The 27970-nt window shown below is 55.9% G+C and overlaps 10 protein-coding genes across 10 annotated transcripts; 5 read left to right on the forward strand and 5 right to left on the reverse strand.

The window, feature by feature from the left end:
• Positions 1–2952: 2952 nt before the first annotated feature.
• Positions 2953–5098, forward strand: B0T15DRAFT_558611 (uncharacterized protein; the record flags this gene model as incomplete). The annotated part of the gene is made up of 4 exons (XM_062870475.1): positions 2953–2967; positions 3005–3089; positions 3407–3897; positions 4009–5098. The coding sequence occupies 4 exons, from the start codon at positions 2953–2955 to the stop codon at positions 4954–4956; spliced, it is 1539 nt and encodes a 512-aa protein (XP_062720448.1). The 3' UTR covers positions 4957–5098.
• Positions 5099–5749: 651 nt separating this feature from the next.
• Positions 5750–7466, reverse strand: B0T15DRAFT_250475 (uncharacterized protein). The gene is made up of 3 exons (XM_062863168.1): positions 6862–7466; positions 6511–6764; positions 5750–6443 (listed from the first exon to the last, which is right to left on the reverse strand). Exons 1-3 carry the CDS (start codon positions 7293–7295, stop codon positions 5887–5889), a joined length of 1245 nt encoding a protein of 414 aa, XP_062720449.1. The 5' UTR covers positions 7296–7466; the 3' UTR covers positions 5750–5886.
• Positions 7467–8622: 1156 nt separating this feature from the next.
• Positions 8623–9098, forward strand: B0T15DRAFT_250461 (uncharacterized protein). The gene is made up of 2 exons (XM_062863167.1): positions 8623–8774; positions 8830–9098. The coding sequence occupies exons 1-2, from the start codon at positions 8731–8733 to the stop codon at positions 9020–9022; spliced, it is 237 nt and encodes a 78-aa protein (XP_062720450.1). The 5' UTR covers positions 8623–8730; the 3' UTR covers positions 9023–9098.
• Positions 9099–9207: 109 nt separating this feature from the next.
• Positions 9208–11777, reverse strand: B0T15DRAFT_558632 (fungal-specific transcription factor domain-containing protein; the record flags this gene model as incomplete). Its single annotated transcript, XM_062870476.1, has 3 exons — positions 11211–11777; positions 10156–11157; positions 9208–10099 (listed from the first exon to the last, which is right to left on the reverse strand). Coding segments are annotated over exons 1-3 (2376 nt in total), but the record flags the coding sequence as incomplete, so codon positions are not given.
• A 1237-nt stretch (positions 11778–13014) lies between these two features.
• Positions 13015–13972, reverse strand: B0T15DRAFT_512800 (uncharacterized protein; the record flags this gene model as incomplete). The annotated part of the gene is made up of 5 exons (XM_062868005.1): positions 13015–13087; positions 13229–13302; positions 13419–13466; positions 13592–13870; positions 13931–13972. The coding sequence occupies 5 exons, from the start codon at positions 13970–13972 to the stop codon at positions 13015–13017; spliced, it is 516 nt and encodes a 171-aa protein (XP_062720452.1).
• A 1088-nt stretch (positions 13973–15060) lies between these two features.
• B0T15DRAFT_250499 (carbon-nitrogen hydrolase) lies at positions 15061–17013 on the forward strand. Its single transcript, XM_062863169.1, has 2 exons — positions 15061–15827; positions 15891–17013. The coding sequence occupies exons 1-2, from the start codon at positions 15312–15314 to the stop codon at positions 16887–16889; spliced, it is 1515 nt and encodes a 504-aa protein (XP_062720453.1). The 5' UTR covers positions 15061–15311; the 3' UTR covers positions 16890–17013.
• Positions 17014–17413: 400 nt separating this feature from the next.
• B0T15DRAFT_400468 (uncharacterized protein) lies at positions 17414–18610 on the reverse strand (the record flags this gene model as incomplete). Its single annotated transcript, XM_062865062.1, has 1 exon — positions 17414–18610. One exon carries the CDS (start codon positions 18608–18610, stop codon positions 17414–17416), a length of 1197 nt encoding a protein of 398 aa, XP_062720454.1.
• Positions 18611–19364: 754 nt separating this feature from the next.
• B0T15DRAFT_568435 (uncharacterized protein) lies at positions 19365–22687 on the forward strand. The gene is made up of 3 exons (XM_062870764.1): positions 19365–19844; positions 19898–22282; positions 22336–22687. Exons 1-3 carry the CDS (start codon positions 19613–19615, stop codon positions 22572–22574), a joined length of 2856 nt encoding a protein of 951 aa, XP_062720455.1. The 5' UTR covers positions 19365–19612; the 3' UTR covers positions 22575–22687.
• Positions 22688–22945: 258 nt separating this feature from the next.
• On the forward strand, positions 22946–26231 carry B0T15DRAFT_400127 (uncharacterized protein; the record flags this gene model as incomplete). Its single annotated transcript, XM_062865043.1, has 5 exons — positions 22946–23305; positions 23400–23534; positions 23603–24229; positions 24280–24849; positions 24897–26231. The coding sequence occupies 5 exons, from the start codon at positions 22946–22948 to the stop codon at positions 26229–26231; spliced, it is 3027 nt and encodes a 1008-aa protein (XP_062720456.1).
• A 49-nt stretch (positions 26232–26280) lies between these two features.
• On the reverse strand, positions 26281–27969 carry B0T15DRAFT_250525 (uncharacterized protein). The gene is made up of 2 exons (XM_062863170.1): positions 26711–27969; positions 26281–26662 (listed from the first exon to the last, which is right to left on the reverse strand). The coding sequence occupies exons 1-2, from the start codon at positions 27749–27751 to the stop codon at positions 26330–26332; spliced, it is 1374 nt and encodes a 457-aa protein (XP_062720457.1). The 5' UTR covers positions 27752–27969; the 3' UTR covers positions 26281–26329.
• Between the last annotated feature and the right edge of the window lies 1 nt (position 27970).

The raw sequence follows: 27970 nt of genomic DNA on the forward strand, positions 1-27970 counted from the left end.
CGACAGGAGCGCAGGGCCAATTGTGCGTCGAGTAAACAAGCCGTTGCTGGGGGGATGGGCCCCGCTGCTTTGCTTGGCGGTGGCCGCCGGTGGAGGCAATGCTGCAAGGTGGCCCTGCTGCTGCAAGTCGCAACGGCAGCCCTTCCGCGACTGCAGATCTACAGTAGGAAATAGCCGCTTTACCGACTCGGTCGTGTGATGACGATATCGCAGCTGTGTGTTGAATCTCCGCTGAGTTTGAGTGCGTTGAGCGGCGCGTTCAAGGCCTTGTTAGAGTTCTACGGACCCCTTATACACGGAGCGCCCAGCATGCAAACATCAAATCAAAAGTGATACGAGCGACGCAGATAAGCGAGCGACGCACTTTCAGTGCGACGCGCCTCCTCTAAACTTTTCCACCAAATACCACCGCAACAAGCCATGCGTAGCCCCTCAAAAGAAGCCAGGCTTCTTTTAGCCCTCGAAGCTATCAAACAGAGCGAGAATCTCAGTATCCGGGCGGTAGCCAAGCTATACAACGTTCCAGAAGCAACGATTCGCCACCGGCGCAAGGGACGTGCTACAAGACGCAATGTTCTAGCCAACTCGCGTAAGCTTACGGATCTAGAAGAGAAGTCAATAGTTTAGTATATAACTAAGCTATCTATACGCGTATTCCCACCTAGATTAAGTGGTATAGAAGATATGGCCAACCACCTACTATGCGAACGCGACGCGCCCCCTATTGGCAAACGCTAGGCTTATAACTTTGTCAAACGCCAGCCAGAGCTCCGTACGCAGTATATATATAAGTACGACTACCAGAGGGCTAAATACAAGGATCCATAGGTCATTAGCAAGTGGTTTGCACTTGTATAGAATACTAGGGCTAAATATAGGATTGTCGATGACGATATCTACAACTTTGATAAGACTGGGTTTATAATAGGTATTATCTTTGCGGGTATGGTGGTTACAACCTCGGATGGGTATGGCAAGGCAAAACTAGCTCAGCATAGTAATCGGGAGTAGGCGACTGTAATCTAGGGAGTCAACGCCCTTGGCTGGGTTATCCCTCCGTTCATCATCCTAGCTGTATAGTACCACTAGAGTAACTGGTACTGGGAGTGCAACCTACTACTTACCTGGCGTATTGCAACCACCGATAATAGCTGGACTACCAATGCAGTAGGTCTGGATTGGATCAAGCACTTCGATTACTATACGGCACCTTGAACAAAGGGCATATACCGGTTGTTGATCCTCGACGGCCACGAAAGCCACCACTCAACCGAATTCGAGCTCTACTGCAAGGAGAACAACATCGTCACACTCTATATGCCTCTATACTCTTCCCATAGGCTCCAGCCTCTCGATGTTAGCTGCTTTGGGCCACTCAAGCAGGCATACGGTCGCCAGATCGAGAGCTTAATACGCATGCATATCAACCACATTAGTAAGCTTGAGTTCCTCTATGCCTTCTAAGAAGCCTTCTTTGCTTCTATAATAGAGAAGAACGCATAGGGTGGCTTTGTAGGGACTGGCCTTGTGCCATACAATCCAGAGCGGGTGCTTTCTAAGCTAGATATAAAGCTTCGTACGCCAACACCCCCAACCTCACGGCCTAGTACTGCGTAACCCTAGGTCTTCCAGACACCATATAACCTATGAGAAGCCGACGCACAGTCAACGCTCATCAAGACTCGCATTGCGAACTATCAAAATAGCTCCCCAACTTCAATGTTAGATGCTATAGACCAGCTTGCCAAGGGTACAATGGCTATAATACACCAGGTGGCCCTCCTTCGGTCAGAGGTCTCTTCGCTTCGCAAGGCCAATAAGGCACTAAGCAAGCGCCAGCGTGCCAAGAAAACACGTGTACAGCTTGGAGGTTCACTTACTGTACAAGATGCAAAGGATCTACTAGATCAGAACGCCGTAGGTGGGGAGGCAGTACAGGAAACGTAGCCGGATGGTAGCGGTTCAGGGGGGGCTCGTACGAAGGTTCGATGCTGTAGGGTATGCGGCAGGCCTGGCCATAATGCTCGCACTTGCCAGGAGGCTGTAGAATCATCTGATTCATCTATTTCTGATGTAATTGTAGTTGGTTGCTAGCGTTGTTGTATTATAATTGAGGATAGTTGCTGTAGGGTGGTAGAAAGTGCGTCGCTCGCTTATCTGCGTCGCTCGCTTATCATGTACGTTATAACGACCATTTAGGCCTCGAGTCTGACAAAATGCGTCTCAATTGGTACTAAGTGACAATCCAGTCCGAACAATCGGGCATCAAGAAGCGCGAAGGGATATTGGCCGCAGAGACACGTCTATCAAAATGGCCTAAATTAAGTAACGTTAGCACATCAACAAGACGCCATCCGATCTCCTGCAGCTTGCTGCAAGCCAGTGCTAGGCTCGAGTTAGTGAGCGCCAACTCATCACCGCATGATACAGTTGCGTTCCACCTGGCATCGTTCCTCCGTTTCAGCATCTAGAATTCTAGACCATCCTACCAGTAGGACTGTGCATGCAAGACGGCCAGAGCTTCCGTCGTTTGTTGGTGGTATCGCCGGGATAATCCGGGAGAGTTTGATATCTTATCAGACCTATAGTGTAAGTCACCACTAGGTAAGGTAAGAAGTTCAAGTTGTTGAAAAATCAAGCCAACATTGATCCGTTCCTCGGACGAAACTTCCCACTCCGAGGTCCTTAGCCTACTAGGCCTAGACTTCAAGCGGTGCATGATGTGCCTGTGTCAATGCCATTAGAGCCCCTTGGAAGGAATTGTCCCTATCCCGTGATGACCAGACCACCGACGTCAGGTGCGGGTAACCGCCTGTAGCTCGGTGCGGTACGGACGTACTGATGAAATCTCCACGGTCTTACCGCCGCCTGGTGGCCTAAGCTCGCACGGAGCTACAGAATATGTGAAGCACTCGCGATATATTGCTGACCGCGGCTCTGTCGTCCAGACCTATGCTCCGCATTGTGGTAAGTGAGGCCGGTCGCATGTAATTCTATCTTGGAGACTGAGAACTGCGGGCACCAAGGCGTCGCCCCATATTTCTACCGCCCTTTCATCCCCATGATATCAGATACATTACCTATGCATGGTGAGTAATTGGTACTGCATAGAATTCACACATCAGACGGACACGGTAGGGATCCATACTGCTACTATGTTCGCCACCCGTAGGCAAGGTTTATGGGATAAGTACTAAGGGAAGAAAGCCCAGGTGAAAGGAACCCACCTCTCTGCTCTCTCTTCAAGTAATGTATCCAAGAGAGGATACCTCAGCAGCCGAGATGACTATGGTTAAGTTAAGGTACAGGCGGAACCGACTGCGGTGCCGAGTGCTCGTTTTGCCGTCTTTCATGTTGATTTATTTTCTTTGGTTCATAATTTCGCTGGTGCGCGACCTACCTTCAGAGAATGGCAACTACGGGTCGCAACAGAGGAAGGAGCACTTCGCCAGTAGTGCGGCCCCGGATTTACACTACCAGCTCCCGCAGGAAGACCTCGAAGGCGAGTTCTTCTCCTGGGAGAGCCCCGACATGCCAATCCGGGAAAAGGTATACAAGCCGGAGTCGGAGCCGGCGACGCCCATCTCGGATCCGTTCCCGCTTCTGTCGCGGAACCCGCCGCCCAAACGGAGTTTGCTGCAAGCTCCCCAAATCAACCGGCCTCCACGGCGACACGCACCGGAGCGCACGCCACTGTTCATCGGCTTCACGCGCAACTGGCCGCAGCTGCTGCAGTGCGTGGTGAGCTACATCGCCGCCGGGTGGCCGCCCGAGGACATTCATGTGGTCGAGAACACGGGCGTGATGTTCGCAAACCGGGATGGAAGGCTGACGCTGCAAAACCCCTTCTATCTCAACCACACGCAGCTGGCGATGCTTGGCGTGGGAGTCATTATCGTACGTCCCAACTTCCAACTTTCCCTGTACTTGCACTTCCCTAATACACAACAAATAGTAGCTACTTACCACTGACCATTGAATACTTACCTACCTTACCTGGTTACGCAGACACCGACGCTCCTAACCTTCGCACAACTCCAAAACTTCTACCTGGCTACCGCCCTCTCGCTGGACTTACCATATTTCTTCTGGTCGCACCAGGACGTGATGGTCTTCTCCAACGAGACGGCCACCGCCACTTCCCCCTCCACCTCCTCAGCCACTTCCAGCAACAGGAGCAGCAGCAGCGGCAGCAGCAGCAGCCTTTATGCCAACGCCCTGCGCGCGCTGCGCTACCTGCTCTCGCCCGCCTCCCCACGCTGGGCGCACCACTTCTTCGCGTACGACCACCTGACGCTGGTGAACCGCGACGCGGTGCTGGCCGCGGGCGCGTGGGACACCCAGATCGCCTACTACGCGTCCGACTGCGACATGTACGTGCGGCTGATGCGCGCGGGCTACTGGCAGGGGGAGAGCGACGTGGGCATCATCCTGGACGTGGCGAGCGTCATGGCCGACGTCGGGGCGCTGCTGCGCATTCCGGGGATCGTGGCCCGGCTGGCCGGGGATGATATCGATGATGGTGGTGGTGACAATGATGGTGATGGTGGTGATTACGATGATCTTTTTCTTCTTCGTGGTGGTGGTGGTGAAGAGAAGAAGAAGAAGATGATGATGATCAAGATGATCAACGAGCGTGGTGAGTCGTGGGAGAGGTTGCTAGAGTTGGGGTACCGCATGGAGAGGATGAAGTATTACAGCGGGAACGGCGACCGGAATACCTGGCAGGCGCGCCAGCGTGGCGGACAGGGGGAGCCGTTCTATCGGGATCCCGACGGGTTTGAGCAGGGCGTCAGGATGTGGATTGATACAGGCCGGAGCGTGTTTGCCGAGAAATGGGGCCATCGCGGGTGTGACATTGCGAGGGCCGGGGTCAGGCCCGAGGATGCGTGGCAGCTGGAGAGGGATTGGGATATAGAGACGGAGGGAATGGGGCATCAGGGTGGTTCGTGGTAGCAGGGGGTTGTACTGTGCGTATCTTACCAAGTACAAAGTAGTAGTTGAATCGTGCTGATTGTAGAACTCAGCTCATGTCATCCCAATCTAATAATGTTGGATGAGTACAAGATTAAGGAACACCGGCTGCTGTGGAACATTACTAGTATGACTACTACTAGTAGTCAACCTAGTAGACTGTACCAAGCAGGATTGTGTCTGCGCAAATGCGCAAACCTCGAGATGCTGCAGGGGCCTCTCCGAGCCTGGTCTCCTGCATGCAGCGAGTAATTGCTGTGATGCTCCGCTGCGCAAGCACGACACAGTCACAATGTTGCAGGCTTGGAGATGTCACGCATGGGAGCTTGCATATGCCGCTGAAAGCTTGACCAGTAGGACATCGCACTACACCGTTTCGCATGGTTGGCTCAGGCTGAAGTAGGCGCATCAATCCTCCACGACATGCATGGTCGGTCGGCAGTGTTTCGGAGTGAGATCGGGTGGTCTGGTCCTCCGGAAGCAGGACTGGGGAGCGAGACACAACGTACTGACCTTCATTGCCATCTGTTCAGGGAGGGGATGTTAGAATAAGTATGAGAACTCGAGATTGCTTCATTAAGGAGACGCAGACTCGTTGGAAGAGGATGTCAATCTGGAGTTGCATAACACAAACATAGTGTTGACCAAGATATGTGGAAAAAGGTGCAAAAGTTTCGTATCTCGTGTCGATGAGCTGGGATGAAAGCCTTACTAGTAACACATGTGCTTGTTGAAACTGGCAAAAGACAACGGCCCATACAATCCGACAAAGAGAAGTCTGCCGTCGCAAATCGTCCCGGTCCTAAGGCTGCAACCCCGATAACAAATGACTTGCCAGTTGTGCCCAGAAAGCCGAAAGAAATGTCTTCAACCCCAAATCAACGTACATAGCAAAATCTCCCGACCAACGCATCAGACAGAGCCATCGTAATGAGGGACGTAACCCGGACCGCCCATGCCATAAAGCCCGTGACCGCCATTCGACGACTGCGTGTAGTAGGCCGAATCCATGCTGTAGGTGTCGCACCCGATGACTTCCGCAGTGGCAAACAGGTCATCCACATCGAAACGCAGGCTGTTGCACAGCTCGCTGGCGATGGGATCGTCCTTCATGCTCTCCAGCATATCGGTGACCTTGGACAGCTCAGGCATCGGGCTCGCTGGCGGGCTCGGCTCGGCGGCTGCCACCCCGCCTTGGGAGAGGGAAGCGCTACTGGACAGCAGCGTGGACGACTGCTCCTCCTGGAAGTGGAACGTGCGGAGTAGCCTGGCCTCGACTTCGCGGGCGATCTCGGCCGTCTTCTGGTTGACCTTCCCCTGGACCTCCTGGATGAGCTCGGTGGCATATTGCTCAATGACGGGTCTGACGTATTTGGGGATCTCGGTGCGCAGGAACTCCCTCGCCTCGTCTACGTTCTTGAACCGGCTCTTCTCACCATCGGGGCACGAGTCTGTTCTCGAGTCGTAGTCTATTTACATGTAGTATTAGCACCGCATTTTGTTCAATATTTCGCTAGGCCGGAGGGAATAACATACACGGCGACGGGACCTTCTGGCCCGGGAAGATGACGTGGTACATCTCTTCCCACTTGCTGACCTCGGTGCAGTTCGACTTGGCACGGGTGCGTAGCAGTTTCTCCTGCTCCTCGGTAACGGCGTCTGGGCACCGGTCCCTCACCTTGCAAGGAACATCAGCGCGCTGATGGCTCTTGAGAGACTCGGGTTTATCGAAGTGCTCAAAGCACCGAGGACAGAAGTTCTTCAGCGAGTGGCGCCGATAGATATGCTCCCTGTCACGGTGGTCAGTCAAACCAGAGTCTAGGCCAAGACGTACAGAAAAAAGAGAAGATAAAAAAGATAAAGAAAAAAGAAAAAGACTACACTGACTTGACGCGATGAACATCCTCCCACCCCGGCCCACAGCACGTCTTAATATTCCTATACTTGACCGGATCATGCTTGCAAAATGGACAAGCAAATTTCCTACCGTTCCCCTCCCTGATAGCCCGCTTCTTCTTCGCCCGTGCTGCAACCCCCGTCCCCGTCCCGGTCCCCGTCGCAGCGTCCCTCACCGCCGCCGCATTCCCTTCCTCACGAGCGTCGTCGTCGCCGTCATCACAATCTCTCGCCCTCTTCGCCCGGCGCCGGGCGGCAACCCCCGCCGCCTGGGCGAGGTCTTCCGCCGGCGCAGAGACTGGGTTATCAAGACATCGATCCAGAGACCGCTGAAACAAAGCCATAGATCTCTCGACGATCTCCTTCTTCTTGCGGCTTAAGAAGCTTTCACTGGGCGGTGTGCCTTCTAAGCCGCAGGATGCCATGGACCGACCGGACGGAAGCGCAATCACCGGAAGGTAAGCGAAATCCCGAAACGTGGTTTGCTGTCAGTCAGCGCCTGGATCTCGAGACATGAGATTCAGGGGGTGAGAGACAGATGGATGTGTGTTTGTTCGGCTTTGTTTTGCACAAGGAGAAGGGGGGTTTGGATGGGCTCGGTTTGGCACGTTAGCTTGTCCGCCCGGCCTCTGTGTTGGCGCAATGCTGAGAAAAGAGGAGAGTGCAACCTCCTGCGGGGAAGGACACTGCGGCTGTTAAGATAGAGCGGAGGTAGAGCTTTCCGTCAGAGAAAGAAGAATGGCCGACAAAGTTGTAAGAACAATGGTCCTAGCGAGCGGTACGACTTGAGAAAGACAGAGAGCAAACAAGCCCGGAGCCTGAGACGAACTTGCGGCTCAAACAAGGTGCTATATACCCAGCCATCCTGGTTTGCGCAAATGCGAAGACCAGAGCTCGGGGCGGACAGCTCGGGATTGCCCATGAGGCACCCATCCTCAAGGACCCGAGTGACCACAGCCACCTCTCCAATGAGCTGTTCCCCACGCCGAGATTGCATGCGTCCACACGGATAAGCACTTGCGGCCTATCAGGCATTGGCCAGTCGTACCGATGACTCGCAGGACACGCCCCAAGAAGGAAAAGCATGGGAGCCCTGCCTTAGCCATCTGCAGTCAGGGTGGCATTGCGCGAACAGCTTCCCCGAGAGGCGAATGCTCAAATGCGGGAACTTCACTAGTTACTCGGCGTAGTAGGTCCCACAGTTAAGGCTGAGCGGGGAAGAGGAGGAGGAGAGGATCCAGTCCAGCGCGGCAGGCAGGGATGGCGGTATGTCGGGCAGAGTGGTGATTCGTATGAAACGGTAGTTGCATGGCGTGGGAACGTTGTCAGCAATGAGGATTGCCGGGCACGGAGTGGGAACTGCAGAGTGACAAAGGCCAGAGCATCGGCAAATTCCATGTTCAAGACAACCAGCCTTGCGTATGTCAGTTGACGCGGAAGCGACGCCACACAGACGGTCGACCTGGATCACAACGTAGCCTGACCGAAAATGACGTGTCGAAACGGCTCAGTCGCGAAGTCTCTGACCTTCGGAGTTCAAAAGTTGCCAACGCCCGAATCGGAGTTGCTGGAAGGGCAGCCCCAACGTCTCCAGGGAGGATAACGAACAGGCTAGGCATCAACGCGATGCCGGAATTCAGCATTTCGGTCTCATCCTATGCTCAAAGGCGGAATTCGAGGAGACGCGTCGCTCAAGCCCGTTCCATTCCATGGCTTGTTGGGGATATAAGCTGCGGTGAGAACCGTGCTCGAGGATGGTAAACAACACCGCGAACGACCAGTCAACTCCCACTGACTTCTGGACCCTCGAAGAATAATAGCGGATCGAATTCCTATCTTGACCTTAGACAAGGTCACACGATGTCCCAAAGCACACAAACCGGTCTTCGTCTCTCAGGGGAGAAGTGAGTGGAAGAAAACCAGGAAAGCAATGGAGATACTAGTACTGACCATCATCAGCGAATCGTCGGAAACCTCGACGTACTCACTGGAGAGGTATCTCGCGAGCGATGGAGGCTTGACGGAGCGATTGCTGAAAGGGTTAAATGTCGGCGAGATTGTGGGTCGAGCCCGGGCGGTGAGGGAGGAGGTGGGCAACATCGCCGACAAGATTCCGGAGTCCCAGGGGGCGTCTTCCCGAGAATCTAGCTGACGGATGTCTCCGATGGGCTACTTAGTCGGGTGTACGTGTCTCATCACTGGGGCAAGTACTGCGTAGCTCAGTAATTCAACGTTGAGGGGGCGCAATGGGAACATCCCCCTGGGCATAAGCGGATATGGGACCGAATGCCTACGGTGGTGTGGTCAGTCACAATATAGAAATTCACCACCAAGAGAGCTTACAGCAGAATCAAGATCCAGCCAATCGGTCGTCTTCCACTTGTCCCAGAGTCGTGAGAAGGTTGGGATGGCTGGTTGCGAAGCCGCTTTGCTGCTGCTACTGTCGGCGTTGGGAGATATCGTGGTTTCTTCGGCGAGCTCCGCCTCCCAATGAGCGCGAAGTGCGTCTTCCAGCGGCTGCTCGTCGGTAGGCTTGAGGTCATCACTACGGCTCTCAGGGTCTTGTTCCGCTTCCTGATAGCTGTCCTTGGTGAGCTGTCGGTCAACCTCGGCGCGAAGGTCCTCGAGGATGACGGCCCAGAGCCGTGCCGGCGAATACTGGTTGGTTTCTTTGGCGAGCGCCTTGAGAGCTTCTTCGGCTAATTCGAGCAGATCGTCATCCGCCTCTTCCGTCTCTTCGTCACACGGGCCGCCAGAATTCCCCTGCCGCGCTCGGATATAGGGGATGAGGAAGATCACGGCGATGGCGCAGTACATGACGTAGTGAGCAAACATCAGTGTGTGGAAATGACTCTCCTCTCCATCTGCTTGCTTCCGCGCGAGGTTGATGGTCACGTCCAGAGCGGCACGTGCAGCTTCGATGCATGTCCGGACAGCAGAGTCGACTCTTTGTTTCTGTTGAAGGTCCGCTGCAGGGTATGGAGCAGTCATGAACGGCCGGTAGACCAGGATTTGCGCATGCCAGTGGGCCAATTGCAGCGTGTCGCGCTGACGGCGCCACGTAATATGGAGTCGGGAGGGGTCCATGCTGGACATGAGATAGGGGAGCTGGGCTTTCCAATCCTCAAGAGCCTTGCCGAGTCGCCAGGCGTGTTCGAGCCTCTCGTGCTCGGATGTGTCGTCGAGCGTGTAGACCTCCCGCAGCACCTTCTCGACGATCGTGCCCAACCTAGGTACCTTGGTCAGCCTGCAAACGTCTCTCCTGTCTCCGTGCGGACTGCTTACTTCGCTTGCTCGACCAGTGCTTCCACGTAGCAGTCACCCTTGTGTGGTCTGAAGGGGCCAGCGCGGCCCATGTCCTCATCGTTAACGCAGTCTGGGTAATCCTGGTCAATGACATCAAGATTTAGGTAAGCGGGCCTCCCCGATATCATGGCGATCTGCTTGTCGAGAATGTAGGCCGACCACATGGTCCGTCTTTCGCACTGGACCTTTGCATACTCGGGCCGGGTGACGATTTCAGGGCCGAGCCCTCGGTTTCTGCCTCGCCGCCGGTGGAACCCAAGCACGGTGAGCATGTGGATAGCGTTGCCAAAGACGTACCAGGCCTGGCTCAGCCGACATGTGCATAGGAGATAGAGGGCTTGGAGGAGACGGGCTTGTACAGACTCTAACCTGGGCGGGCCAGGTTCCAAGTCGGTCAGATGGAGAGCCATGGCGAAAAGCTGGTCGGCGTTGTTAACGGTCCATAGCCAACTGAGAGGCAAATCGCCCTTCTGGGGTTGCCCGGGCGCATGGTCAAAGAGAGATCCAAGAGCCGCGGTCATCAGCGCCACGGTGGCTTTAGCATGGCCGATTCCGTGCTCTAGCGGGAGCCGAGCAGACCAGTTTCGGTGTACAGTCTCTAGCCATGACCTGGCGGTGAGTCGATGGATGAAGTGGAAAGTCTCGGTCCAGCCCGTGGCGAATTTCTCCTGCAGCAGAAACCATGGTTCCGGGTAAAGAGGAACTACCGGGGTTTGTGATGAGTTCAGGGGCAAATCCCCCGAGACGAGTACAAGCTGCTTAGCGGCTCGCCGGCCCCGTGGGGGTTGGCCGGGCCGTCCCAGGCCCTGTGCAGTTGCGATCCTATGCCAGGCTTTGTGGAGAAACACGAGAGGCGGTGTTTCCACATCAGCATACTTGGTGGGAAACTGAAGAGGTTCGATAGCCTGAGCAGTGTGGTCGGTGGCGGGATCAGCCAATGTCTGGGAGCCTCCCACAATTGAGGATCTCCGAGCCTCATTCCTATACCATAGTTAGGTGACGGGATCAGACAGGAAAAGAGTGGGCGCATTAACCGCTTAAAGGTGCACTCAAGCCTCTGCTTGAAGCAAGCATCACAGGGAAATTTGCCAGGACAGGGGAGCGAATGCGTCCAACAGATGTCACAGGAGCGGGTAGGCGAATCCGCTTCATGGTTCACATCGTCCTTCTCCTTGAGGCGGGTTGTCGCACTCCGGGTCTGCACAGAAGTCCTTTGAACCTTGTAATTCCTTCCTGCCTCCTGAAGACTAGAGGTATCGAGTGCAGGGCGTTTTGCAGTGCTTGTGCCGCTGGCTGAATTGTCTGGAGAGGGCTGGGTTGAAGCAGCAGTATCAGGAGGCGGAGCAGGGGAATTACGAGTATCGGGGAGAGTGGTGCGAGACGAGTTCCCGGCGGACAATTGTGGCGGGTATGCTGCTGCTGGTGCTCTTGGTTCGGACACTGCAACCGTGTTTAGCACCGCGTTTGGCACTGCGTTTGGCAGCGATGCGAACTGCTGCGGTGTGCTTTGGGACATGGCTCTCTGCAAAACAGTCTGCAGCTCTGCCACGTCGTGTTGCCTGCTGCCGCCAATTGTCAATTCCCGGCACGTTTCTGTTGCGACGCGTCAGTGATTGACGACATCCAACGCGGACCATGATTGGGGCCATTCGCGAGATTTCCATGTGATCGGGTGGACCCCTTCGACGGTCACGCGTCAATCACGTGAATACCGTACTTACACCGTGTGCACTCTGCACTTTACAGCTCCGTGGACGGAGAAAGGACAGCCATGATACGGAGTAATTGAAGGCCAATCAATTATACGGTCAAAAAGGGTGATTGATATCGATGTAATCTGGCCAACCGAACGGGTCCTGATAGCTCTGCTTGACCAACGCGATGAAAGGATGTTGTTTTGGGAATGGTTTCTTCTGGCGAGTCCAGCAGACAACCTCTGATTTATCGTCCCACAGTAGGGTAGCTCCTTCCACCACCACGGTGGGACGGCCCCGGACGGGAACCAAAAGAGAAACTTGGCGTCGACCTAACAATCAGTGTTGGATTGGAGTTCTGAAGATTCCATGAAAAGCGTAGTAGGCGGTAGATAGCCCGATCTTACAATCGGGTCCCGGTACTTACTAGGCACCTACCTATCTTAGGTATTGAAAGATAGACGTCGATTTTATCCATCGCGCGGCAGAGGCATGGAGGGAAGATTACGGCAGGCTCCTATAGACATCTCACACCAAAGACACGTCTATGGTGAGATGGAAAATCCCGCGCAAGCGCTATCACTCACCTCAGTCTTCGTTTTCGATGCTGACTCGCGCCCATTGTCCTTCTAAGTCTAGAGTCTAGCTCAGCACCATTGATTTCGTTGGCGTGCTTGTGTTTGCTTGCGTTGGTATGTAATTAGAGATTTCGGAGTGACTTTCAGGGCATCCTTTTCGTGTTGATGCAAGATTCCCAAGGTCATGGATTTAACACCGCATCCGGACCGTGAGCAACCTTTTGAAGTCGAACTGATATTTTGCAGGCGGCCTACTCACATGTCAAGTTGTTGAGAAAGGCAGATCTCATCAATCCTTATGAACAAGTGAGCGAAGTGATAACAAGAGTTGACAACTGGAACTTGGAAAACGGTTTCCAACTCAGGAGAGTTTTGAATTGGAGGATTCTCTTTTGAATTGAAGGATCGTTATAGAAGCTTTGTCTAGGTTACAGAAGCTTTGTCTAGGTTACAGAAGCTTTGTCTAGCTTTTTTCTCGCGGTTCTGCTGCGGATCTGATATCAACGCCTGAGACGACCAGCGAATCATGTAAACTTCTCCCTGTCACCGTTGCCCTGTTACCCTACCTATCTTAGTCCCTCGAGCCCGGGCCCGGACGCCTCGATCCACCACTGAGGTCTCTCTACCACACCGAGCCACCTAGTAAACAGATAATAGTGTCAGTTGAAGAATTCAGGGGTGTATAATCGGGCAAGGAAGGAAGCAGGGGGGCTTTGGCCTGTTCTCTGTCTGGGTAGTTATACGGCCCAGGTGGCCAACCTAGTTCGACAGAGGACTTACAACGCAACTAGCACAGTGCTGCCCGCCAATGCTGGACCGTCCAGTGCAGCCTGGAACGTCCTTGCAACCCAAGCCTCTTACGCAGCCGCAGGTATGATCAGAGCCTATGGGGGATCCCAACGTGTTGTCGTCGTTGCCGGAGACACCGTAAGTGGTGCTCGGGCTAGGAGGGGAGCTCCACCGCACGTACGACAGCTGGTTGGGCAAGAGGTAGCTCGGAGTGCCGGAGGACCCCGTGCTAGGCATGGAAAGGGTATTGCTGCTTGTCAATGCCGTTGCCAAGCAACCAGATGCCTGGAGGTAAGGTGGGAGAATGTGAGTCTCGGTCCCCAGGGGAATCTGAGGAGGCGTGGGGAAACTCACGCTACACACATCGTAGTACAGCTCGGCGGAGGAGCCACGGCAAGTTGACATGCAGAAGCGTCGGGCTTTGCATGCCACGTCCTTCGTGCAGGGACACAAGAGGGTAGGGAGCGTCACGGGAAACGGATCCGCGGTTGCGTGGATTGTAAACGAGGAGAGGGCAGCAGTGCGAGCAGGGGAAGACTCGGACCGGTACCAGACCGGATATGCGCATTTAAGCATTTGACCGTTGCAGCGGTCGCATCCGTCGATGTCCCTACTACACCACGCCCGCGCACTCTCTGCAAGTTCATCAGTCACGACACCTTATTAGTGTCAAGTGAGAATTTCGTTGCCTACGGCACTCAACGCAGTAAGGGCCGGGTTTGCCATGTGTGCCATTCTTGGGTGCGGTGTCGCCCTCTTTACTGCGCCGACGTGCAAGATAGGGGGGAAGGTGAATCGTGTTGGTTGTGTTAGGAGTATGGAGATCACAATGCGAGAGGCGGATTGGGTGGCAGTATATGTCTAAGAGGTGCGGAGTGTGCTGCTGTGAGGAGGCGGGTCCGTTATCTACTAGCTTCCGTTCTCGAACACGGCGGTTCTATGTTGGCTAACTGCCAACTGCCAACTGATCAACTTTTCATGGAGCCCGGGTGGGACGCATGGCTTACGTTTACAATTCTTCGATATCTGCTAGGCTTGAAGGCTGAAGCACCCCTGCAGCATGTGCTATAGTAAGCTGAGCTAGATGTTCTCAAAATTCTCTCTGAAAGCTTTTGCAAGATACCACTCAGGATTGCTGTTGCCGATTCATCGGCTCATGGTCAATTCTAGATGGATAGGTGCTGACGTCAAGGGATCGAGATCGGGGCTTATAGTATGCACAATACCTCTAGCTTACTAGGTGTCAGTGGCTGGGGGTCTCGAATGAATTAGCGTAGATTCTAATCATGGGTTATTAGTTATCATCATCGCTAGGGCAAACCGAGAATGACCAAGTGCCCAATTTGGAGCCATAGAGCAAGGTAGGTTGTCCTGTTGTTAACTTCTCCAGAGGCACGAGCTCGGGTCAGTCACTGTCAGTGCCCATTGCGTAGTATCTACCTAAGCAAATCCAATGGGATATTGACTGTTGGTATTACTGGTTGTGTCACACCGAGTACCCGTTCAAGCTTTTTTTTGGTGTGATGCCAGGATGGGCATGGCGACGTCGTTTGACTGGAGGTCTCAAGAACAGGCGCAGGAGATTTTTCACTTGTTCGTAATTTGGATCATCCACGGACTTGAACTTGGCCACAGTATGAAACAAGGATGCTGTTTGGGCACAGCTGATGTTCGTCTAATTACGTCGTGAAGTTAGTCATTTTGCTGGGTGGTACGCTCTCTGAGGCCACTGCGTATTCTTGTTATAACCGAAGACATGTAACTATGTATTACGTCATATCACACTGCATCCACGCAAGTAAGGCTCTGTACAATACCGTCGCGTACTTTACATCCCTCACGGCTTCCCCGCCACCCGCCTCTCTCTCAACTTCGCGTTTAAGGGGTTGTGGATCCTTCCTATATTGTGGTCGCTCAATTACCGCCAGCTCGATGTACATTACTGTAGTGTGGTGAATAGCGCCGCATCTACGGTAGACAATAACTACAAGTTCCCTACAAGTGACAGCGCTGGCGACGTGTAACGGACATCCGTTCCCCCTACAGCCCTCCTGACCCGACCTCGCTCAACACCATGGCTCCAAGCAAGATCCGATTGGGCACGGCGTCCCCGGGGACGCAGGCTACGACGGCGGAGACACTGGCCCAATTGGAGCTCCTCGCCTTGCGGGCCGCAGGGATGAAGATCGACATCCTCCTGCTCCCGGAAGCTTACATCGGCGGATATCCCCGGGGAACTCACTTCGGCTCGGTCATAGGTTCTAGATCTCAAGAAGGTCGTGAGGAGTACCTTAGCTACTTTCAAAGCGCCGTAGATCTCGGCGACACAGTAGGTGACGGCGCTGGCGCGGGGCAGGCGTGGGTGAATAGGGAGCTACCGAGCGATGTAATCACCGGATCCGGCGGAGGGGAGCCGGCCCCCAACCGGCGCGGTGACGGCACCCGGGAGGAATTGGAGCGCATCGCCCGCGAGACAGGCATATTCATCGTCACAGGCCTAATCGAGAGGGCCGGCGGCAGCTTGTACTGCTCGGCCGTGTATGTGTGTCCCAAGCTCGGGATGATTGGCAAGCGGAGGAAGGTCATGCCTGTAAGCCGGTCCTTCCCATAATCCATTACCGAAATGCCATCGGCTGACATGATCATTTTCAAGACCGGAACAGAACGGCTAGTATGGGCCCAAGGATCGCCCGCCACGCTCCGCGCAGTCAGCACCACCATCCGCGGCGTGCGCATCAACCTCGCAGCAGCCATCTGCTGGGAGAACTACATGCCCCTGGTCCGGCAGGCTCTCTACGCGCAAAACATCAACCTCTACCTCGCCCCCACCGCGGACGGCCGTGATGCCTGGCTTCCCCTCCTCCGGACAGCCGCCATCGAAGGCCGCTGCTTCGTAATCAGCTCCAACATGTGCGTGCGCAAAAGCCCAACGGCACCCACCCCGGCAGCACCCACAGCCTCCAACACAAACGGCCACCCCACCACCACCTCCTCTTCTGCTGTCCACGACGAAGCCGACGACAAGACAGACGGCGCAGACGAACCCGACCCCTCCCCGCTCTCGCGCAGCACCAGCAGGCCCGGAAGCACGACCCACCGCCGGCGCAACTCCTGCCTCACAGAAGAAGGCTTCGAGATCGCCCTGCCTTGCTCTCCAACAACAACAACAACAGCCCACAGGGAAGCCAGACCACGCCGACAATCCATCTTCGACGAAGACGGCAACGAGATCGTGCTGTGCGCCAGCACCAGTAGTAACAAGCGACCGGCGTCCAAATCCAAGGAGCCCACTACTACTCGGCCCACCACCACCACCATCAACACCACTACTACCATTGCGTCCGGCAGCACAGCAACGGCAACGGCAACAACAGCAGCAGCGGCGGCCGCGGAAGCCGCTGGGCGCAAATCATCATCATCATCATCATCCGAGTCGTTCAGCTCACGGGGTGGGTCAGCCATCGTGTCGCCGTTCGGCGACGTGCTCGCGGGGCCGCAGTGGGAAGACGACGCCGGGATTATCTACGCCGACGTGGACTTTGACGACTGCATCCGCGGCCGGCTGGATCTGGACACGGCGGGGAGCTACTCGCGGAATGACTCGTTCAAGTTGGAGGTGCGGGGGTTGGATTTGACGCCGTTGCCTTACTGACTGGCATTTTTTCTTTTGTCATAATGAGGAAAGGGAGGAGGGACAGGTATATTGGTTGGATGGTAGTCATTGCATCATAATATATTACGCCGCATCTGGGTTGTCACGGCTGGTGTTTAGCACGGTCTGAGTGGGAAGGGTGGTGGTGGACTGAGTTGAAGAAGGATAAGTATCACCTCTATTCCATCGTCGCCCACGTTGGTCCTAGCAGTAACCAAACAAAAAGAACACCGCAGTTTCTAAGTCGATGCTTGCGCGTCCCAAATCGTTGCTCTTGTCTTTGAACTCTTTCATGACCGGTCATCAAGGAGACCTTCCCGTTCCTATGCCTTCAAGAAACCTGTTTAAAACCCACATGACCCGCCCGACAACGCCTTGGAAAGGAACCCGGAAAACATACCCTAACGTATCAAAGCCATAGAAAGACCCGCAAGCCAATGAACCGACCCATATCCATTCATTACCCAGCCCCAAAACTAAGGTAATCAGCCTTTGCATCAAAAACCAGACCTTCTCCCCCCTGTTTACTGCTTCTCCTCCTCAAACCCATTCTCCAGAATCTCCCCCTCCCCAGGCACCTCCCGCGGACTCGCCAAGGGGCTCGTCCCCGCCGGCACGGTTCCCAACCCCCCACCGCTGATGCTTCCGCTCACGCTATCCGCGCGACCGTGGCCCAACAGCCCACTCCGCACACTGGCCGCGTCGCCGGCAAGGGCTTTTGCATAGATGCTGTTCCGCTCGCTCGCGGCGGCAAGGATCCCCGTGGCCGAGTAGATGCTGGTGCGCTCGTTACCCATCCCCGCCAGCCCGGCCGCGCTGGGACCGCGGTGGAGGCCGGGCGTCGTGGGCGGCCCGCCGGCCGTTCCGTCCATGGTGGCGGAGAGCACGCTGAGGGGCAGAGACTCGCGGCTGCCGCCCCAGAGGGACGAGGGCGCCAGAGCACGGACAGACGCGTCCGTGTCGAGCGAGCGGCGTCGTCGGCGCTGGGAGGAGGACGCGAGCGTCAGGATGGAGGCGTTGTCTGTGAGCAGGTTGTTGGCCGTTGCGGTGGCGTAGGTTGTCGGGTGCACCGTCGTGGAAGTTGCCAGGTGGGGCGGGATGGCGGACGCCGGGGTTGTGGTGGGGAAGGGCTGGTTGAAGTGGATGACCTGCGAAGTGGAGGGGTGGGAGTGGTGATGCGTCGTTGTCGGGGTTTGGTTGCTGCCGCCGTTGTTTGGGGCGATTGTTTGTGTTGTGAGCGTTGTCGTAAGTGATCGGACGGATGGCGCGGGCGAGGAGAAGGTGCTGTCGCCGCCTCTTCGCGCGGTTGCGGTGCGGCTCGTGTCGGCGAGCGACGACTCCCCGTGCGAAGGGGCAATCATGGAACGCCATGTGTCGTGCTCGGTCGACACCGTCGGCGCGATTGAGCGGCCGCCGGTTGTGGGGGGCGGCTGTTCGTCGCTAGATATTCTCGCTGAGTCGATCCGTTCAGGAGACCCGTCGCTCGCCAACCTCTGGCTTTCACCGGAAGACCCTGAGTGGCGGCTCGGCCGCGGTGAGGGGCTAGCACTGATGCGGCCTGCCTGGGAATACGGGTTATTTTGCCGCTTTTTCGCGCTGCTTCGCTTCGATCCGGAGTACCGGCCTCCATCTCCAGATGAAGCAGCCTTCAGGTTCGCAAGTTTCCTCATCAACGCGGAAAACGGCCGCCTGCGGCCCGGCCGTCCTGGCCGGTCTGCCATGGTGTCAGCTACATCGGTCTGCTCGTCGTCAGGCGCTTGGCCTGGGCGGCGTTGGAAGATTGCCGGTAGACCCGGCATCGCCGTGTGAATGTTGGTGCAGCGGAGAGAAAGTGGTCTGGTGGAAACCTCCGGGAAGTGGAGGCATTATGAGGGGCGAGAGCTACTACGCACCATGTGGTTGAGGTGCAGCCTCGGTCATGGCCTGTTGGAGAAGTGCGTGTGAACCTCGGCGAACGTCAATCAGAACTCCCGTCGGAGTGGCGACACTTGAAGGAAAGTGCGCTGTGCTTTGCGCGATCGGATGGTTCAGGAACTCCCGAGGACAAAGATCGATTGAGTACCGGTTCGTTGTTGCCGGAAGGCTGACTTCCCTAGTTCCGACGAGGGCGACAGCTCTTGTCGTCGGGTGGTCAGCGAATTGAGGACTGGCCAACTGCTGTGGACGTCGGATATCGCGCAACGTAGGTGGAAGGCAGGACCTCGACTACAGAGGCACTGAAGTATGGATAGTTGGTCGTGACTTGTGCGAGCTGCACTCCAGGACAGCCAACGCCGCGCGTGTTGGCGATTGATGGGTCTAGAGCATTTGGGTAGCAGGGTTGTGTGACGCAGCTGGGGCAACCGAATTGGGCAGGGCCCGCCTCCCGCAGCAGTGTTGCTCCCCATTCTTGGCGCTTTCACGTGCTGAGGGCCTGAGGCGCGTGCGGATCCGTAGGTGGGTCTTGATTGACGTTTCCAATCTTCCACTGTATATGGAATAAGCCCACCGGTATAGCTGCAGCTTCTGAACTTCAACAGTTGCAGCTTCCAAGTTCTTACGGCCTAAATCGCACATGCATCGCAGTCATCTTGCTGTTCCCGTGTGGATTAACCCCAAGTTACTCAACATGCCGGTGTGGGAATGCTTCCCTAAAGCTTCTTAACAGCTTCGGATCACTTGCCAGTACGCCCGCGGGCGGGAAGTCCAAACATCGCGAGCGGTATGTCGAACTCGCAAGGAACATGTCGATGCAGCCGCTACCCGAGGACGTCGCTGCAAAGATCAAGTCCTCAGCCGTCATTACCTCCCTGAATGGTGCTGTATGCGGCCTTCTGCAGAATTCTTTGGATGCGGGTGCTTCTAAGATCAGCATCTCTGTTGACTATAGCCGTGGCAACTGTAGCGTGGAGGACAACGGCGTGGGTATTGCCCCAGCCGACTTCAGGGAGGACGGCGGTCTCGGCAGGCTGCACTGTGAGTGCCATATCGTCGCTGCGATAGTGGCCTGTCACTGACAAACCGTCCAGATACATCTAAATATCCACCACGGAGCGGCTGCCATGGCAAGCATGGAGAATTCCTGTCGTCCCTGGCTGCTCTCTCGTTGCTCTCCATCACATCTCACCACCGTGATTATCGAACACACAACTCCGTCACCATCCACAACTCCAGGGTCATCGCACGCAGCCTTCCTGCGCCGCCAGAGCAGCGAGTGTTGGCTTCCGCCAGCGGAACCCGTGTCGTTGTCCGGGATCTGTTCGGCTCCATGCCCGTCCGCGTCAAACAGCGGGCTGCTGAGGTGGAGCGAGCAGGAACGTCCAGGGATTTTGACCAGCTTATTTCCAATGTCGTAGCTCTTCTTCTTCCCTGGCCTGGGGACGCCACCGTCTCTGTTCTGGACTCATACGCTCGTCGGACGGTGTCCCTTCGAGCACCAGCTCTGGTGGGTTGGTCGGGAAGCTCGGCAAGGGCTACGCCCGACATCGTCTCCCGGACAACGACGCTCCTCACACAAGCTTCTTTGGTGGACAATGACGGCCTGAAATGCTGGGTACCGGTTGGAGCCACGGCTTCTGGCATTTCCGTGAGAGGGTGTGTATCTCTCCAGCCAGTTGCGACGAAGCATGTTCAGTTTATTGCGCTTGGGATCAAGCCGTTGCTGAATAATCATCGCTCAAACGTCTTGTATGAGGATGTCAACCGCATATTCGAAAAGTCTAGCTTTGGGGTGGTTGAAGATGCCGGTCTCGACGAGGAGGGTCTTCCCTCCAAGACAGAAGGGTTCACCGGCAGAGAACTCAAGCCCAAGAAGGGGATTGACCGGTGGCCGATGTTCTTTCTTCAGATTCTTCTTACTGCAGAGACGGAACCAATTGACGTCGACGAGGCTTTGGATGAAAACAGCCACAGCATAACCGTCATCGGCGACCTTCTTCAAGTTATGACGTACGAATTCCTGAAGAAATACCACTTTCGCCCAAGGCTTGTCAGCGCTGTTGAGAAGCTTAAACGGCCAAAAAATGAATCGCCTGTTATGCCGTCCAAGCAGCATGTCTCGTCGCCACGCCCGAGGGTTCAGATAGAGCCACATGCTAGGCGGTCTCACTCCAGGCAGGAACATCGGGTGCAAACCTCTCTGCCGCGTCCAAGGAGTGGTACTTCTGAACCCCGATCGGCCTCGCCCTTCGCATCCTGGTCAAGAGTCAAACCAAATGCGGCGAATAACTCAGAATCGAAACCTTCTAACCCGTTTCCCCAGTCATCTGGAAAACTAGAAGACGGGGACAAAGTTAGACGCGATCACCTTACAACTGTGTCAGAAGGGAACCAGAAGGCCAAGGATCCACTCTTCGGCAAGTCTGGTAGGCTCTTACGAAAACCGTTCGATGATGTGGATGAGATGACGACAGCCCGGTTAGCTGGTGTACCGGAGAGTCAGCCCAGCGACGGGGAGGGCGCCGAAAGTGGACAAAGAGAGATCGTCTGGTTCGACCCTGACACGAAAATAAAGTCTCTTATAGACCGACATACCGGGTTCGCTATCAAAACGCGGAGCGCTGTGGACAGTGTCCCTTCCCGGTCAATAGGCGGGACAGCGGTGGAGGAAATTTCACGGTCATGCGGGAGAACACCAACTCGGCGTGGCGAGCAGAATACCATCTTCCAGCCAACAGAACCGCACATTCCCCAAGCTCTGCAGGTCTCAGAACTGCTTGGCTGCGAGCACGGTAGCAGGGGTCGTGAGTCTCAAGACGTGGGACGTTCCATCACAGGGGTGAGCCTGTTGGCGACGCTTGAAGGCCGTGTCTCCAGGGTTGCTCTCCGAAGCGCAGAGATCGTGGCTCAAGTGGATCAGAAGTTCATTCTGGCCAAGGTACCAACACGGCCCCAGACGAACTCGGCGAACTCAGTTACCGAAGCGGAGCACACGCTTATCCTCATTGATCAGCATGCCGCCGACGAACGATGCAAAGTCGAGGATTTGCTCAAGGGCTACTTCATCTCAGGCACAGCCGACGATGGACGGTTCGTGGCGCAAACACAAAGCCTGGATAAGCCCATTCGTTTCGACCTCTCGAGGCGCGACGGAGAGCTCCTGGTTCGCTTCCAACAGCATCTCGAGCACTGGGGCCTTGTTTATGAAGCCTTCCAGGGCCAAGACTCGTTGCCTCACGGGCCGGTGACAGTGGAGATTCGAATGCTGCCGCCAAGCATACTGGAACGATGCCGTCTTGAGCCACGCCTGCTCATAGACCTACTGCGAAAAGAGATATGGAAGCTTTATGGCATGAGTGGTTGGCGCAGCGGAGGAAGAAGCTCGGTTATCACTGGCTCCGAGCACGATTGGGTCGCAAGATTTCATGAGTGTCCCGAAGGCATTCTGGACCTGATCCATTCTAGGGCCTGCAGGAGTACGTCTTTCGGGTCCAAGCAGGGAAGACTCTTTTATGCTAACAGTCTTTAGCTGCCATCATGTTCAATGACCCTCTCACGTTAGAGCAGTGCTCGGACCTCGTGCAGCGGCTGGCAGCGTGTGCGTTCCCCTTCCAGTGTGCCCATGGACGACCCTCGATGGTCCCGCTGGTGCATCTGAGCGGTACCAACACAATTGCGTCAAGCGGCATCGACTACCAGGAGGACGCACCGGGTGAGTTGTTAAGGGTTCTCAGGAGGTGGCAGAAGAATTGGGGGCAAAGCGGATGAGGCCTATTACTACTGATGCGATGGTGGCATTGTTATTCACGCCATCAAAACCACTGCTTGAAGTCCTAAGTGATAACCTGAGATAGAAAGTTAAAGCATAGCCTACTTGTCCGTTCATGGCTTTTCAATGTTCTGCAGACCACCTAGATGTCACGGGTTGGAGTCACATTCTGTACCCTAACCCTGTTGGTGAACAACCAACGCACAGGCCTTCTGCATGTGAGCTTCCTTGAGCTCCAACCAGCAAGGTTCCCGGGCGTCGCAACGCAACGCTGCTCCTTGTCCACTGTATTCAAGACACCCCTCCACAGCACAACAGCACCAGCAATCCTCCTTTCGCCGGACCCCAAGTCGCCGACGAAGATGCGACCATGGCGCTAACAGTTCGTCCTCCCCTCCGCTCCTCACTCCTCAAATCTAAAATAAGCACCACTAACTTGAACCCCTCCCTCCCTCCGCTTGCTTCGCTTCAGTGGAGGTCCTTCGACTTCTTTGACGCCTCCCAGATCAAGATCACCGACGACGACACCCGCGCCGTCTTTGAGGGCAACGACATCTCGGCCGTCTGCTCCGGCTCCGACAGCCTGTTTCTGGGCGGCTATGACGGCACCGTGCGCATTGTCGGCCCCGGCAGCTGGAAGATCGTGCGCAGCTTCCGCGCGTACGATGGCGGCGCGAGCATCACGCATATGCGACAGGTGGAGGGGACGAGCTTGCTCGTTACTGTTGCGGTATGTTTAATACGGTTCGGCGCGGCCTGGGTAGGAAGATTGATAATTGGGGATGGGGTTGCTGATTTGTGGGGTTTTGGGGGGAGGAATGCAGGAAGAGCCGAGCAGCGCAGAGAGCAATAACCAACCTATCTTGAAAGTCTGGGCGCTCGACAAGCCGGTTAAGAAGACGGGGATTCCGACGTGCGTGAGCACGGTGGCGATCAATAATGGGAAGAAGCCGTTCCCGGTGGGTTGCTCCATGTACTCTGCGGAGGATGGTGGACGCGGCTTGTGGCTGACAAGGAGACTGCAAAGATATCGGCGTTCTCGGCGACCGAGGACCTGTCGCAGGTTGCAGTGGGATTTGCCAACGGTGCTGTGACCGTCATTCGCGGCGACCTGATCCATGATCTCGGGACGAAACAGCGGATCATCTACGAGTCGGACGAACCGATCACGGGGGTGGAGCTGCATGTTGAGGCTAGCCTGACGACCCTGTTCATCGCGACAACGTCACGGATCCTAAAGCTGGTCATCTCGGGCAAGGGTCATGGTCACCCCCCGAAGACAGTTGAGGACACCGGATGTGGGGTTGGGTGCATGGCGGTGGACAAGAAGTCGGGGCAGATCGTGGTGGGCAGGGAAGATGCCGTCTACTACTATAACCTGGACGGGAGAGGTCCTCCCATTGCCTACGAAGCCCCGAAAAAACTGGTCGCCGTGTTTCAGGACTACATCGCCTTGGTATCCCCACCTACACCGGTCGGCGAGACTGACACGATGCGCCAGCGGTTCTGGGGGGGTGCGGCCGATAGCATCTACACCTTCACGTTGATACATCCTGACCTCCGGATCATTGCCCACAGCGAGACGGTGCTGTCCGACGTCAAGCATATCTTTCAGCTCTGGGGTGATCTCTATGTCCTGACTCAGGAGGGCAAGGTTTGTTGCGCCTGTCAGCCGCCTCCGATCCCGAAGCTAATTCTATCCAGGTCTTCCGCTACCACGAGAAGTCTCTCCAGCAGCGGCTAGAGATGATGTACCAGCGCAACCTCTACACGCTTGCGGCCGACCTCGCCCAGAAGTCCGGCATGGACGCGCAGCAGCAAAACGTCATCTACCGCAAGTACGGTGACTACCTCTACCAGAAGGGTGACTACGATGGGGCCATGACTCAGTACATCAAGGCCATCGACAGCACAGAACCTTCACAGGTGATCCGGAAGTTCCTGGACACGCAGAGGATACACAACCTAATCGAGTATCTGGAAGAGCTCCACGACCACCACAAGGCGACCTCTGACCACACCACGCTTCTTTTGAACTGCTATGCAAAGCTCAAGGATATTGGAAAACTGGAGAACTTCATCAAATCACCGGGTGACCTCAAATTTGATCTTGACACAGCGATTTCCATGTGCCGACAGGGCGGCTATTTTGAGCAAGCGGCGTACCTGGCCAAGAAACACGGGGAGCATGACCTTGTCGTGGATATCTTGATCGAGGACTCAAAGGCTTACGATGAAGCTCTCGACTATATCTGGCACTTGGATCCAGACACGGTAAGCTCAACTACGGGATCGTCATAGGACAGATGCTGACCGACCAGGCCTACTCTTGTCTCATGAAGTACGCTCGGGTCCTCATCGAGCATTGTCCGAAAGACGCAACCCAGCTATTCATCGACTATTACACTGGACGGTACAGTCCAAGGGTAGACCCACCGGCTCAGAAAGTCCAGCCTACTACAAACGGGGGGTTCGTTGTCGGGGCCGCAAATGCTGTTCAGAATCTCAGCAACTTACTGCCGTTGCCGTTATCAACACAGCAGCAAGCCGCTACTAAGGCAACCATTGACGACCTTACGGCTGAGAGCGAAACGGCTGCACCAGAGTACACACCACCACGGCCGCGAACGGCGTTCTCCTCCTTCATCGACCACCCGGACGAGTTTATCGTCTTCTTGGAGGCGTGTCTCAATGACGAGCACCGCTCCGAGGGAGACAAATCAGACATCTACACCACCCTTTTCGAAATGTACCTGCACAAATCCAACGAAAAGAGAGGGGACGACGAGCACCGTGAGGAATGGGAACAACGAGCGAAAGCCCTCATCAACAGCAAGAATCAAGGGACTGCCACCAGCAGCACCAAAACGCCCATCGAGAACTCCAACGTACTCCTCCTGTCACACCTTTCAGACTTCCGCGACGGCACCACCCTCGTCAAGGAACAGTCCGGCCTCCTCTTCGACATCTTCCGCTCCTACACCTCGGCAAAGGACACGCGCGGCGCCATCAAAGCCCTGCGCAAATACGGGCCGGAAGAGCCGCAGCTCTACCCGGCCGCGCTGGCCTACCTGACCTCTGACGCGCGCATCCTCGAGGAGGCCGGCAAAGACGAGCTCGCCGCGATCCTCGAGCGCATCGACCGCGACGGGCTCATGGCGCCGCTCCAGGTGGTACAGACGCTGAGCAAGAACGCCGTCGCCAGCATGGGCATGCTCAAGCCCTACCTCGCCAATCGCATCGAGCGCGAGCGCAAGGAGATCGCCGAGAACAAGCGGCTCGCGGCCCAGTTCCGGTCCGAGACCGAGACCCGCCGGGCCGAGATCGCGGACCTGGGCAGCAAGCCGGCCGTCTTCCAGGCGACGCGGTGTGCGCAGTGCATGGGCTTGCTGGAGCTGCCGGCCGTGCATTTCTTGTGTAAGCATAGCTTCCATCAGAGGTGTCTGAGGAGTGGTGGCAGCGGTGCTGTGGAAGGGGAGGAGTGCCCGATATGTGCAAGGGATAATGCCACTATCCGGGCGCTCAAGAAGAGTCAGGAGGAGAACGCGGAGCGGCACGAGTTGTTTAAGGATGATCTGGACAGGAGCGAGGACCGGTTCAGGACGATTTCGGAGTGGTTTGGCAGAGGGGTCATGAGCGTGCCGAGCGTGGAGTGAGGTATGTTGAAGTTCATATGTTCAATGATGATACATGGTGTTATTACACGGGTTATTTATATCAAACCATCTGGTCACAACAGCTGGCTGGTTGTAGCTCAGTCAGTATTCTTGCTGAGATATCGACCGACTTCGGTCTGAGCGAGCATCTCTACAGTCGCGTCGGCCACTGAAAGATCGCCCTTTATGCCAGGCGTTTGCAACCCGAATGCGTCGTTCAGCCACTCGCCTAGGTCGTTGACGTCGACGATACGTGAGCTGGCTTGCTGGAGGGTTGTCCGCCAGTCTTTGATGTGATGAATCCGCTGGTTCACCAGGGCCTTGCTAAGGATCTCGTCCGGGCTCCCGCCGGCGTCGGGATTTCGGTATCGTAGTCCAGAGAGCTTGGCAGATTGGATGACCCCGTGGCGTACGGTGAAGTGGGCTCGGAACTAAACCAACGTTAGGAGTTTGGGGGTCTGTAAGGGGCAAGCACTTACCTTGTGTGACATCAAACGCCACTTGGATGGGCGTTCCCGGGGGTCGTCTTCCGTGGGATGCGTCGAGAAGGTAAACTGCGGCGTCTGGCCATAGATCCACTCGGGGGAGGTCAGCTCCCTCAGGCCCTTGACAACATCTTCCATCGCCAACGCCTCCTCCTCCCCGACAACCACCCCGCCACCCGTGCTCTCTCCTCCATACATGCGCTGGAACTCCCCAACAACAGCGTCAGCAAACTCTTCCCCCCCGACACCCACGTTCCCGATAGGACTCCGCACGCTCTCCACCCCGCGCGCCTTGATGAGGTCTTCGGCAGGCGAGTGCAACAATTCCGAAATGTGCCCCAGATTCTTCGACCGCAGCAGACACGTGCCGTGGTGCAGCGACCGCGTCCGGGTAAGCTTATACGCCGAGCCCGAGACCTTGACCGCCCGCCTCCCTACGTAAGGGACATCCAGGTCCCGGACGATGTCGTGCCGTTCGTTCACCCGCACATCGGCCACGCCCAGCCGCCGCAGCGCGCGCACCACCATCTCGGCGTGCCGGTCCCGGTCGAAGACCGCCGGCGGGCAGATCACCGACCAGTTGGTGTTGCCCGCGTCGTGGAAGACGGTGCCGCCTCCCGAGCGGCGGCGCACGAGGGAGACGGGTATGGTTTTGACGTTGGCATGGGGTCGGCCATAGAAGTCTTCTTCGGCGTAAGGTGATGAGGAAGTGGGGAGCCCTACGCGTAGGCGGCGCATGTTGACCTCCACCCAGGGGTTCTGGTTGCGGCCGATGACGACGCTGGGGCGGTTGGTGTAGAGGAAGAGAATGGTCGAGTCCGGATGGGAGCGCTGCAGGAGGTGGTGTTCGATGGAGAGGTTGAGGTAGGGGTCTGTAGAGGTGGAGCGGTAGATCTGGACGGGCTTGGAGAGGTGCTGCGTGTAGGGCCTGGTCTGGGCCGGGGATGTGATGACTTTCGGGCGGGATTGGCACTGGGGGCGTGAGAGCGGAATGCGTCTCGTGATGACGCCGAGGCGGGATGTGGGAGCCATCATCGGCCTCACGGGAGTGGTTGAACAAGGTAAAGGCAAAAAGGAATTCTTTCCCTACATCCGCCTGCCTCGTCTTTTTATGATCCGTTGAGCTGCTATTCGTTCCCAGATTGTTATATTCAATCAGATGATGGAATCTAGGATGCAATTGGAATGTACGCGGAAGTCAATTGACGAAAATATATCATGAAGGTCCAGTGAGAGCTCGAACGAGAGCTTGCA

The sequence above is a fragment of the Chaetomium strumarium genome, assembly GCF_033439665.1.
Source record: "Chaetomium strumarium strain CBS 333.67 chromosome Unknown B0T15scaffold_5, whole genome shotgun sequence".
NCBI classification, from domain to species: Eukaryota; Fungi; Ascomycota; class Sordariomycetes; order Sordariales; family Chaetomiaceae; genus Chaetomium; species Chaetomium strumarium.